The 12,412-nt window shown below is 40.6% G+C and overlaps 1 protein-coding gene across 2 annotated transcripts in view; it reads left to right on the top strand.

Annotated features, from left to right (window-relative positions):
- The window catches only part of naa25 (N-alpha-acetyltransferase 25, NatB auxiliary subunit), a 128,633-nt gene that overhangs the window by 58,057 nt on the left and 58,164 nt on the right, over window positions 1–12,412 (top strand). For both annotated transcript variants that reach the window (XM_068054816.1, XM_068054817.1), the window contains exons 12-14: window positions 213–420; window positions 3,233–3,322; window positions 6,707–6,887. In XM_068054816.1, coding sequence (XP_067910917.1) covers window positions 213–420; window positions 3,233–3,322; window positions 6,707–6,887 — 479 coding nt within the window. The remainder of the gene's footprint in view (window positions 1–212; window positions 421–3,232; window positions 3,323–6,706; window positions 6,888–12,412) is intronic.

Here is a 12,412-nt window from a genome sequence, read left to right as displayed (position 1 = left end):
CATGAACAGGCTGAAACGATGGGCAGTGCTCTTTGTGGATCTTGGGAGGAGGTAGAAGCAGGCTGTGTGGGGTTGGGGGCTTATGAACTTGGAGGCTATGGAGGAAAGATTTCCAGAGCAGATGATATTGACAGATTCTAGGTTTAGTGTGTTTATTGATTGTATATTTTGAATTTTAAGTGTAGCTATTGCTGTTCTTGTTTTCTCTGCAGTTCATCAACAAACTGATGGAAGTGGTACCTCTTTCAGTATCAAAAGAGAGTGACCTTGCACTGCCAGGTGATGTCAAAGCTATGCAGAGGCACATGTTTGTCATCCAGTTTGCCAGATTGTTAGGTCTTCATGACACCTTGGACCAGACACGGAAGCTCAACCTTGTCCAGGAGCTGATGCAGAGATACAAGCATGCCCTCGAGTTTGGTGAGTTAGTTATTTTTTGTGCTATCAGGACATGCTACACCCTGATGTTTTCTCCTGTGTGGTTTTGAGTGCGGTGTTTGGTGTATATTTTAGAGATTTACAGATGCTATGGTTTTTCAAAAATAAAAGTTTATGGATTCCTCCTGATGGGTAAGTCTGAAGTCCCGATTTAAAGGTGCATCAGTGGTGGTGCTGGAATTTAACTGGCTAAAACCATGCAGCTTACCAGCGTGGGGCATTGTTGAGCTGTCTTGCAAACGTCATCTATCTGTTCAGGCATTAGTTTGCAGGATTATCTGGAGCCGAATGGGAAGAGTCCCAGTCCTCGTAATGACTCTCACCATTCAGGTGTCGCCATTAAGCCAGGCTACCCTATCTTCGTTGTGATCCCTGGGCTACTATAGACTTCTCTTGCTCAAGTATTGGACTGCCAAATTTGCTACAGAGGGTTGGCATTTTTTTCCATCTCCTGTTGTTGAACTTATCATCTTGGAACCAACTTGACCTCAGTTAATTCCCCCACCTCCCACCCAAAGGAGGATATTCATTGGTTGGTTCTTATTGATATTGTATCAGGAGACATAATTTCAAATCTCAAACTAAACTTACAAATTCACAAGTTTTTCCTTTTAATTCTTTCTTATTGTCCAGTAATATAGCTAGAAATTAAATGAGAAATTGATCTTTTGTTGTAAGCTATGTGTGTACTTAATAATACAAGTGAAGATATTGAGGATAGATAAAGCATTTTTTTTCTTAACAATGAGCACTTTTAACCATGATCACCATCAACGATAATCAGATGTCGTGAGATTATCTGACAACAAATCTTGCTCCCAAAATAAACCTTTACTGTATCCATTAGACTTTTTCTGTTAGGTGACCTAAACACTTAACTTTTATTAGTTAAGTAAGATGCTGCATTTTATGTGACTGATTTTTTTTCCTTCCATGCCTGAGGTGCTTTGTTACGCTGAGCATGGTTCCATGGGTGCCAGATGTTCTGAATGCTTGCCAAAATGGCTATTCTTCTATGTTGAATTTGGGTACAGGGTATGAACAGGATAGGGATATCACCATTAAGCTCAATCTTGCCATCATCTCATGTTCACAGATGCACTTTCCAGCAGGGGTCAACGAATAACAATCAGAAGTAGGAACCAAGCATATTTTTCCCCTCCCTAATCTGGAGCACTGATGCCAATTGTAATGTACCTACCACCATCCCAGCTGACAGTTAACTCGGCATAGATTCGAAATCAATATTGGGGCCTTCCTGGTCAATGTGGCTCAATTGCACACTTCTGTTACCAACTGAGCCATTGGCAGAACAGATGATTATTGCTTTGTGCACATTGTGAGGGGCGGCTTTTTACACTTCACACTTTTCTTGAGCACTAACAGTGAACCAACTTTTGCTATAGCAGGGCATCAAAAAGCATCTGCCATTGTTAGACTTGCCCTTGCATGTTTTGGGCTTTAAATTTTTTTCATGGCAAGTTGTTGAAAGTGCGAGCTGATAATGTCACTGAGGGGAACTGAGGGAATAGACCTGGGAACTGAGGGAATAGACCTGGGAACTGAGGGAATAGACCTAGCAATTGCTGTGGATCTCCTTAACCAATCAGGTTGAAGTATTGTGAAGTTAGTAGTGCAAGGACTGAGAAAGAAGGATAAATTAGAGTGGGTGAATTCCATGTCAAATCAGGTACAGAAAAGAGTTGAGAGGGGGAAAACATCGTAGTAATAGAGAGAAAAAACAGGAAAAGTTGGGAAAAAAGTAAATTTCACATTTTTATAATCAACAACAATTAAAACCTGAAGTAATGAGACTCAGTAATGAGAATCAGTCACTAGGGGACATAGGTTTAGGGGGGATGTGCAAGGCAAGTTCTTTACACAGAGGGTGGTGAGTGCCTGGAACTTGCTGCCGGGGGAGGTGGTGGAAGCAGGTACGATAGTGACGTTTAAGAGGCATCTTGACAAATACATGAATATGATGGGAATAGAGGGATACGGTCCCTGGAAGTGCAGAAGGTTTTAGTTTAGACAGGCATCAAGATCGGCGCAGGCTTGGAGGGCCGAATGGCCTGTTCCTGTGCTGTACAGTTCTTTGTTCTATACTTGTAATAGCTAATTTTCAGTGCCAAAGAGGCTATTTGCAATAATTAGCACTTACCATATCATTAAAAGGGTACTTAGACTGGAATGGACAAGATTCAATTGCCTGTGCCAAGTTTAGTTCATATCATGGACTTGTATTTGTAGAGAGCTAATTTACAGGGTGATCGGAAAAGCTGAAGTATGAAACTAAATTGGACAGCTCTTTCAAAGAGCTGACGCAGGCATGACGGGCTGAATGGCCCTTTCTATGCTACAAGATTCTGCACCATCATGCCATTCAAGGCATTTCAGTGGCAAATCAGACAGTGAGATGCCATTTTCACAAAACTGGAGGTGGGGCAGCACAACACAAGCAGAAAATGTTAAATATTCGAGTTTAATCGCACATCTGCTCCTCACCTGAAGTTTCTCTACTGTTTGCACATGAATAACAGTGGGTGCCTCACTGTTATTGTGACAGGAAAATCTGGGCCAGTAACTATCTGATGTGTTTGCCAGTTTTTTTAAGCAGCATAAAACCAACTGCTGTGGCCGGTCGTGTTTATGCCACTTTTAGTTCAGCTGTATACCCGCACTAGTGTAGCTCGCTGCAGATTTGCCTCCGGTCCCATCTCGTACTCTCAAATCAGTATGTTGTACAGTTTTTTTGTTGCAGTTTTTGAAGACCCGTTTTGATTGTGTTTAACAGGAAAATTATGCTTGAAAACAGAACTGCAATTCTCTGATAATTACTGTCTCCTCGCTGTGCATCTTCTTCTCGACATTTGGAGACAATCAGGTCAGTGATTTCCTCTTGAAACTTGACCTGTAACATGACCAGCTGAAAATACTAGTATACTCCCAGAAAAAAATGCTGTATTTGAAACTTATTCAACAAGGCTACAATAAGCTACCAAGTACTCTTTACATCAATATAAATAACTCAGTTACCTAACATTTCCAGATGCTATGATGATGTTGAAATGCTCCCCTTTTGAGTTAGCTGTAAACCTCCAACCTGGGGCAATGGATGCTGCTGTAGATTTCCACAGTGGTGCACTGCATCGATGTATCAATGCATAGAGCAGACATACACAGCTTCAGTGTTTATCATCCACCTAATTCTCCTAGGGGAGATAGTGGCACAGTGTTAATGTCACTGGACTGGTAATCCAGAGGACAGGCTAATGCCCTGGGGACTCTGGTTCAAATTCCACCATGGCAGTTGGTGCTGTAGATAATAAATTTAATTTAAATTAATTACTAAATTCAATTAATGAAAAATCTGAAGTTGAAAGCTAACCTCAGTAATGGTGCCATGAAACTATCCTCAATTGTTGTAAAGCCCATCTGGTTCACTAAGGAGATCTGCTGCCCTTACCTGGTCTGGCTTACATGTGACTCCAGACCCACAGCAATGCGGTTGACTCTTAACTGCCCTCTGAAATGGCCTGGCAAGCCACTCAGTTGTCAAGGGCAGTTACGATGGGCAACAAATGCTGACCCTGCCAGCACCGCCCACATCCCATGAAAGCATTTTTAAAAATCTGCTGTGTTAGTGATCTCTCCGTAATGGAGGCAAGTTGAGATCAGTAGCCTTCTCTCAAATTGAAAAACAGATTTGATTAGCTAAGTCATCTACTGCAGGGCATCATGAATATTGTGAAGCATAGGCAAGAAGACGAGATAAGTCAAGCAGTAGTAATTCGTTAACACCAACTTAACAGCTTGAACGTTGTCAAGGAGATGAGATGAGGTGAGGCGCTCCACAGTTCTGATTTCTTGGAAAAGAAAAAAATAGAATGGGTGAATCTTCACTTCAACTGAAAGAAACAAGTGTGGCATGGTATATTTTAATCTTAAAAGGAACGAGACAGAAAACGTCAGAGTGGTGTCAGGCCGCTATTACTACCTATTGCAGCTCACCACCATCTTCTCAATGGCAATTAGGGATGGGCAACAAATGCTGGTCTAGCCAGCAACGCCCACATCCCATGAACAAATATTTAAAAAAAATAGCAGAGAACTGGGAAGTCGTTGTCTATTCAGCTGCAGGCTGTGTATGATCTGGCAAGACCTGTGCAGAATGGAAAAAAATATGAATTTGTAGTTTTAAGAAAAATTGTAAAAAGATTGTATTCTGATATTTCCATAAAGACTTGCTTGTTGCAGTGTAATTTTTTTTTGCTGATCCAACAGGTTGTGCTCATGATAGAGTTCTTGTATGTACAATTATTTAGCATTTTTTCAAATCAACCCAGGACCTGATCCTTGTGACTTCAAGAGGTGGTAGATCACAACTCTGAACTCATTTAGGATGGCAATGGCAGGGCCTTTGACAATTTTGCAGGGAGGCAAGATGTTTCAGTTTCATGAAGCATCAAACCAACTACTGTCTGCGATGTCAACCCCTTGGCTGCAGGCTGTTGCTTATGCATTTGAACAGATCTTCAAGTTGACCATGAAGATTAAACTTCATCTCTTAAAGATATTCACTGATAACTTATCAAAGAAACCTACTAATCAAAGAATACTTCAATTACCTTTTTAATTGACAAATCTTCATATGCTGAATTAAAATTGTGAAATCACTTTCTTCCCCCCCCCCCCCCCCCCCACCCCACCCCGCAACAGTGCATCTCATGCTCTCACTTAAACTTGCCATTAATTGAAATAATTTCTGAGGCTCAACTTCCAAACTTTTAATATGTGAAACTAATTTGAATTTTAAAGGTTTGTTTACTGGATGGTGATGGTGTACATTGGCTGAATCTGATTCCTACCATTGGAGAGCATTGTGTGTTGTGCAAATGCTGTACTGTAAAATGGGTATCCAATGTTTTGATTTTTGTGGGCTGCATAGTTGTATACCATGTAGCCTCAGGGTTTAGATTTATGTTCCCATTAATTTTCAAGAATCTTGAGCTGTTTCCAGGCCTGCAAAATTCACACGGTTGTTATGAGTGTTTCCATTTTTTTGTTAAATTTTGAGAATTTGTGTTGAAAACTGAAAAGGATTCCATAGATGCTGGAACTTGGGTGTTTTTTTTAAAAAGGTCACTAGAAGGCTTGGACTGAGTTTGAACTGTAAACAGTTACTGGAAGGCACCTGTTTTCAAATAATCCAACAGGGGTTGTTATTGACTTGGAGAGATGTTTACAAAGGAGTAGCAAGCCAAGCTTTATAAAGACTTGGCTTCTGGAAAGTTTTAGTTTCAAATTGAACTGTTAAAATAGACAGTTGGTGTTTGGCCTGAAACAGAAGATAACAGCTCATCTCTCTCTCTTGAAAAGAAACCCTGTTTGTCCGGTGTCTCATTACTATTTCTTCCTGTATTCGAAGAAATCCTGCATGTTTGCAGAAACCTTTGCATGTTGAATGTGTGGAACTGAAACCTTGTTGCTGCACTCCTACTGTTGAGACCTATTTGGAACCGCAGTAGCTGCATCTCCTGGTGGCCTACCCAAACTGTTCATCGCCTGGAAAGAACTGTTCTGAGTGACGGCCACCTATAAGCATTTGGGACGCCTAACCAAAACAAAGGACATCTTTCTATATCTTCTTTTCAGCCTAAGTGTTTTTGTTTATTCCTTCTATTTCTTTATAACAGCTGTAAACAAAAATCCCTTTTATTTTTTCCTGGTTAACCTGTGTGTATATGTGTATGTGTGTGTGTGTGTGTGTGGGCTAGGATAAATAAGGGGCTTTAATATTGCAATTTGTGTGTATGTTTTAATTTATTATTGGTTCAGACTTGGTTTATAATAAACAGATAATTTTGTTGTTTATTCTGGGGGAAAATAGAGTACATGATTGACTGTATCGCTAAGTGGGAACATTTAAATATATGTTGTGACCTGTGGAGAAATGGGACTAGAATAAACAGTGCACTCCTCCCACCTCAGTCGTAACACAGTACGAACCAGTGTTTAAGAACCATAAATCTATACAGGAGCGTGTGCAGATTTGAAGAGGATGTAAAAATGTTTTGAATGGGGTAATTTTCTTTGGGAGAAGGGAGAAAGTGTAAAGATTTTGAAGAAAAGAAGCCATCTGCAATGGTTTTGGACAAGTTTATCTGATAAAATGGGTGACTTGTTATTCACTGTTATATGTCTGTTGTTGACATTGGATCTGTGAACTGGTTCTATTTCACTCCTTTGTGTCCTGATGTTCCTGCAGGTGAGGAATGGCCGTTATGGCGATCCCTGGCACTGCTGGAGGAGAGCCTCTCTAACAGCCCCTCGAGTGCTCAGTTTAAGCTGCTACTCATTCGAATCTACTGTCTTTTGGGAGCTTTTGAGCCAGTTGTAGACTTGTACACCAGCCTTGATGCCAAGCACGTGCAGCATGATACGATTGGGTAGGTACTGATTCACAGCTGATAGTATCAGTGGATCATGTGCTGCCTAACAGGCTCTTCTCTTATTCCCCTTAATCTTGAAAGATGAAGCCACTTATCTGTGTCTCTGGTTATGGGGAGTTGTGTTTTCAAAAGAATGTCAGAAGAATCTCTCATGTCTAGTTTTTGTTTTGTTTACATTTAGCAATTAACTAAAATTACTTTGAGGCAAGTTATGTTTCTTACAATTTTAAACGGGTATACAAGCTAGTTAATTAGCTAGCTAGCTTAAACTGGTTTCTGATTTCATGCAAAGCTGACACATCACATGATCACAGAATTGTTAGAGTGCAGAAGGAGGCCATTCGGCCCATCTGTGTCCGCACTGGCTCTCTGAAAGAGCAGTTTACTCAGTTCCATTCCTCTGCCTTTTCCCTGTAACCCTGCACATTCTTCCCTTTCATATAACAGTCTAATTCCCTTTCGAATGCTTCAGTTGAACCTGCCTCCACCACACTCTCAGGCAGTGCATTCCAAACCTTAACCACTCTCTGCATGAAAAAGTTTTTCCTCATGCCATTTTTGCTTCTCTTACCAAATACTTGAAATCTGTTCCCTCTCGATCCTTTCATGAGTGGGAACAGTTTCTCTCTCTCTACTCAGTCCTGTGTTACGACTGACTGCTCAAGTCAAAGCCCCCAATCAAAATATACGATTCTGATTGTGGTGGGAGAAAAGCACTGTTGATTCAGTCCTGTCCCTCCACAGATCGCCTCACATATCATTTTTAAACTTTCCAAATTAAAGAAAGACCCAGCCACATTGTACCATCAATTAACCCCCGAATGAGGTTAACCAAACCAGGTGCCTTCAGATCAACAAATTAACTGTTTAATTAGAAAAACTAAATACTTAAACACTACTAAGATATAAACAGCATTTAAAATAGAAAAATTAGTGCCCTTGCATATTTATGCTACTGCCGAAGTGAAATCTTCCAATGTGGAATAATCCAAGGTTGCTTGAAGTCCTCACAGTGTCCGATGGGGAAGAAAAAATGTTCTTCAACAGTGGAGCAGTCCGTAGTCAATTCAACAGTTGAATTGACACTCTTCCAGTGATGAATTTCAGCAATTACAGTTCAGTAGTTAAAGGAATTGGTTACTTTCTTTTAAGAAGTTAATCTGGCTTGACATCAGAATTCTGAGAGTATAATAAATAGGGTTTAAATAAACCGGGGGAGAGCACTCATTTCCTTCGGTATATGCCTGTCTGTCTGTTAACTGTGTCTCAAAAGCCAGTTTTTCAGCTAGTTTCAAATGTCAATTGGCAACATTGTATCTCGTGTCTTTGGTCCTGAATGGCTGTATCCTACGCCATCGACAATACATTCTTTGACTCAGTCCCTGGAGCTTGTTGCCTTAAAGCAGTACTGATCCTGTTACAGCCTTAAAGGTATACTGCATACTTCCTGAAAAAAAGCTGCAGGATCATAACAACTCCGTCCCTGGCGGAATGAAATGCCATTCTTGAAATGCGTTTCATTACAATGTGTAAAAAAAATACAATTTGAAAAAAAAATGCTAACACTTTTTTTCCTGCATTTAAATATACAGTCTTCTAAAATGGTAAGATTACAGGAACAAATTCCACCAGAACATTTGCAGCTTTAACTTTTCAAAACGGTTGTCCCAATTAACCCATTTCAAATTTCCAAGGATTGTCTTCCAATTGTTTGATGTTTTCCTTCCAAGTGTCCCTATTGTCCATCACCTCAGCCTGGTGAACTGCACATCTAGGAGCACTGGCCACTACTGGGTTCACTATTCTCTGCGAAGTTTCTCGGGTACCCCTTAACCTGTGTGGCATCACTTGACATTGGAAAACCCTGTCCGGTGTAACAGAAGCTGATTTTTTCTTACTCTGGGGTGGCAAAGGAATTTGATAATATCCCTCCAACACATCTGTCTTTAAGACACATGGTGTTGCCCATGTCCATACAGTCCTTTAAATAAGAACTTGGGTAGGAATCTGCCTTCTTTACCGCAGTTACGTTTCTCGGGTCTATGCAGGTTTGAGCCAACCCTCCAGATTTAAACATCAAGCCTACCTCTGAATTCCAGCTGTCCTGACTAGGTTCAACTAAGCTGCCCTTCAGTATGCAGTGCAGCTCTGCTTCCACTTAGGCCTGTTTGTCTGGATCTAAGCGGTAAGGATGTTGTTTTAAAGGAATGTACATGCTGGCTTATCCCTACAAACTTTTTGAAATGTTGTGAAAACTGTAGTTAGGACTTCACACTGTTTTGCCTCCAAGTGTAAAAGCCTATTGTTTAATATTCCTAGCCATTCTGTATTCGCTAGTTGGAGGTTCAATCTGAGAAAATCCTAGGCCTGCTTCTGCCTCATCCTCACTATCCTTTTCCTTCTGAACAGTCCCAATTACCTAACATAGCTGTACTGGCTTATCCTCCTCCCTGCGGTAATGTTGTTTGAGCATTTTAATGTGACACAACCGGTGGTTGTTCCAGCAATCAGGGTATCAATCAAGTAATCTATCTGACCCACTGTTTTGATCACTCTATATGGGCCACTGAACTATGCTCTTACTGGTTCGCCCTGTGACGGGAACAACACTAATACTTCATTCCCTGGTTTTATGGTAGGTTGTGGTTTTCCCACCATTTGACAGGTATGGCATGTCCTACAAAATTAACTCACGTAAGACCTGGCCAGTAATAATGTTGGCTTATGCGTGATTTGGTCTTCCGAATTCCCCAATGTCCTGCAAAAGGAATGTCCTGTGCTAATCTTAGTAATCCTTGTTGATATTTAGGTGGTACCACTATCTGTTCAACAACTGTCCAGTCTTCGTCTGTAAGTCTATAAGGCGGTCTCCATTTCCTCCTCAAAACCCTGTATGCCACATAACATCCTTCCGGAACTCCTTTCGCCTCAGCTTCTGACAGAGCCGTCCGTGCCATTCGGTATATCTCTAGATCAGCTTGCTGTGCTGCAATGATAGATGATCTGTTAAACATCTTATTTGGATTATCTAAATCCCCAAATAAGGTTTCAGATATTGGTTATCTATTTGTGGTGCCCTTTTTACCTCCTACAGTGGATCCTGTTTAGCCATTGTTCGGGTGACTATACATGCAGGAAATATTCCCGGAACTTATTCATGTAATTGCTCCATTTCCTTAATATCATTTGTTTCTTCTGTAACTTTAGGAGAAACTGATACTTTAGATCCAGCCAAATCATCTCCTAGGATTAGATCAATTCCCTTTACTGGTAAACTGTGGACAACCCCTACAGTAACTATCCCAGATATTACGTCACTCTCTAGGCGTACTTTATATAAAGGTATGGGTTTATGCTCCCCGCCAATTCCATTAGCTAAAACTTTAGCGTTCAAGGCTCTCTCTGTTGGAAACCTTATATCTTACCCCAGCAAGAGAGTTTGGGTTGTTCCTGTGTCCCTGAGTATAATGGGTTTTTCTGCCTCACTTACAGGATACAGAGTTACTCTCCCCTTTGACAAAAATTCATTATAACTCTCAGGTATTTTATTCTTAACCTCTACATGCTTTTCAGTTTTAGTATCTGGTTTCACGCCTGTCAGTAAAGCTATAGCCTGATCTGCTATACTGTCAGTCAGAGTCTTTTCCTCTGCACTAACTTTGCACTAACAAGTCCTATGGGTTGACCTCGCAATTTCCAGCGCTCTGAACGAAGATGACCCGTTTTGCTGTAATGATAACACTTTGGCTTGCGAACCTCACTTCTACTCAGCACCTTCCTTTCTGACCTGAGGAGGTGATCCTGTGGCATTCCCAGCTGTTCCTTCTTGCCCCCGGCCACTTGCCTTCCTTTCACACTCCCATTTTCTCTCCTTCTCGGGTTAATGAGGGTGACGGACAAAATATTATTCACAAGCTCAAAATCTTCAGCATTTCTACTGCTTGCTTAGCTTTCAAAACTTTCGGGTTATCTATATGAGTTCTCACTACTGAAGGAATGGAGTTTTTAAACTCTTCTAATAGAATCAATTCTCAAAGGTTCTTTTATGTGGTTTCTATCTTTAATGCCCGTATCCAACGGTCAAAAGTAATTTGCTGCACCCTGTCAAATTTTATATATGTCTGCTCAACCAATCTTCGTAAGTTCCTAAACTTCTGACGGTAAGCTTCAGGGATAACTTATACACAGCGAGAATAGCCTTTTTTTGCAGTCTCATAATCTGCAGAAGCCTCATCAGGAAGCATTTCATGAGCTGTGCCTACCAGCTTGCCCTGCATGAGCAATGTCGAGCTATTTTTAGGCTGCTTCATCTGTTTGGCTATTTTTTCAGAAGATATGAAAAATGCCTCTACGTCCCTTTCCTTGAACTTAGGAAGAGCCTGTATAAATTTAAACAACTTTTCACTGGTTCCTGATCTAAATTCAGATTCATCCTGACCCTTTTGTCTTAGTTACATCTCTTTTAGCCTAAATTCCCTCTCTTTCTCCCTGTCTTCCAATTCAGGTTTTTACGTTTCTGACTGAATTCTAGCCAATACCGCTGCATCACTCTTGGACCTACTACTTTCTTGTTCCTCGTAGTGCCCTCCATCATCATCATCTTCTACCAATTCCAGATGTTCGGATATTATGTCAATTATCTCTGCTTTTTTGGCACCTGATTTCAATTCCAACCCCAATTTCGCTGCCAGTTCTTTTAATTGGTTCTTAGTTAAAGTTATCAAGTCACTTAGGGAAACATTCTGCTTTCCCAAAAACTCTGCTGTAACCACTAATACCATTACAATGGTATAGACTGTACCCTATTATACAAGAGACCTGGTTATTTTATTTCTTTGTAATTGGCGTTAGATTTAGATCCCAACAATAGAGTTTCGAATTGACCCCAATTTAAATGTTATCCCAGAAACGAGTAGTTCATGTGACACCAAATGTGAGCCCTCCAAATTAGTCTGATTCTAATCTCAGACGCGAGCCACTTAATTAAAATATGATTCAATCCCGTGGAAGAGCCCCCAATTAATATGTTACGACTAACTGCTCAAGTCAAAGCCCCTAAACAAAATATACAATTCTGATTGTGGTGGGAGAAATGCACTGTTGATTCAGTCCCGTCCCTCCACAGATTGCCCATCATTTTTAAACTTTACAAATTGAAAAAAGACCCAGCCAAATTGACCATCTATTAACTCCCGAATGAGGCTAACCGAAGCAGGTGTCTTTAGATCAACAAATTAACTGTTTAATTAGAAAAACTAAATTCTTAAACAGTCAAGATATAAACAACATTTAAAATAGAAAAATTAGTGCCCTTGCATATTTAAGCTCCTGCCGAAGTAAAATCTTCCAGTGTGGAATAGTCCAAGGTTGCTTGAAGTCCTCACAGCCGTCCGATGGGGGAAAAAAGAAAGGTTTTTCAACAGTGGAACAGTCTGTTGTCTAAGTCAGCAGTTGAATTGACACTCTTCTTTTCCAGCGATGAATTTCAGCAATTACAGTTCAGTAGTTAAAGGAATTGGTTA

The sequence above is a fragment of the Heterodontus francisci genome, chromosome 23 (genome assembly GCF_036365525.1).
Source record: "Heterodontus francisci isolate sHetFra1 chromosome 23, sHetFra1.hap1, whole genome shotgun sequence".
Taxonomy (NCBI): Eukaryota; Metazoa; Chordata; class Chondrichthyes; order Heterodontiformes; family Heterodontidae; genus Heterodontus; species Heterodontus francisci.
The sequence above is the reverse complement of the archived record's forward strand: the minus strand, read 5'-3'. Positions and strand labels throughout refer to the sequence as shown.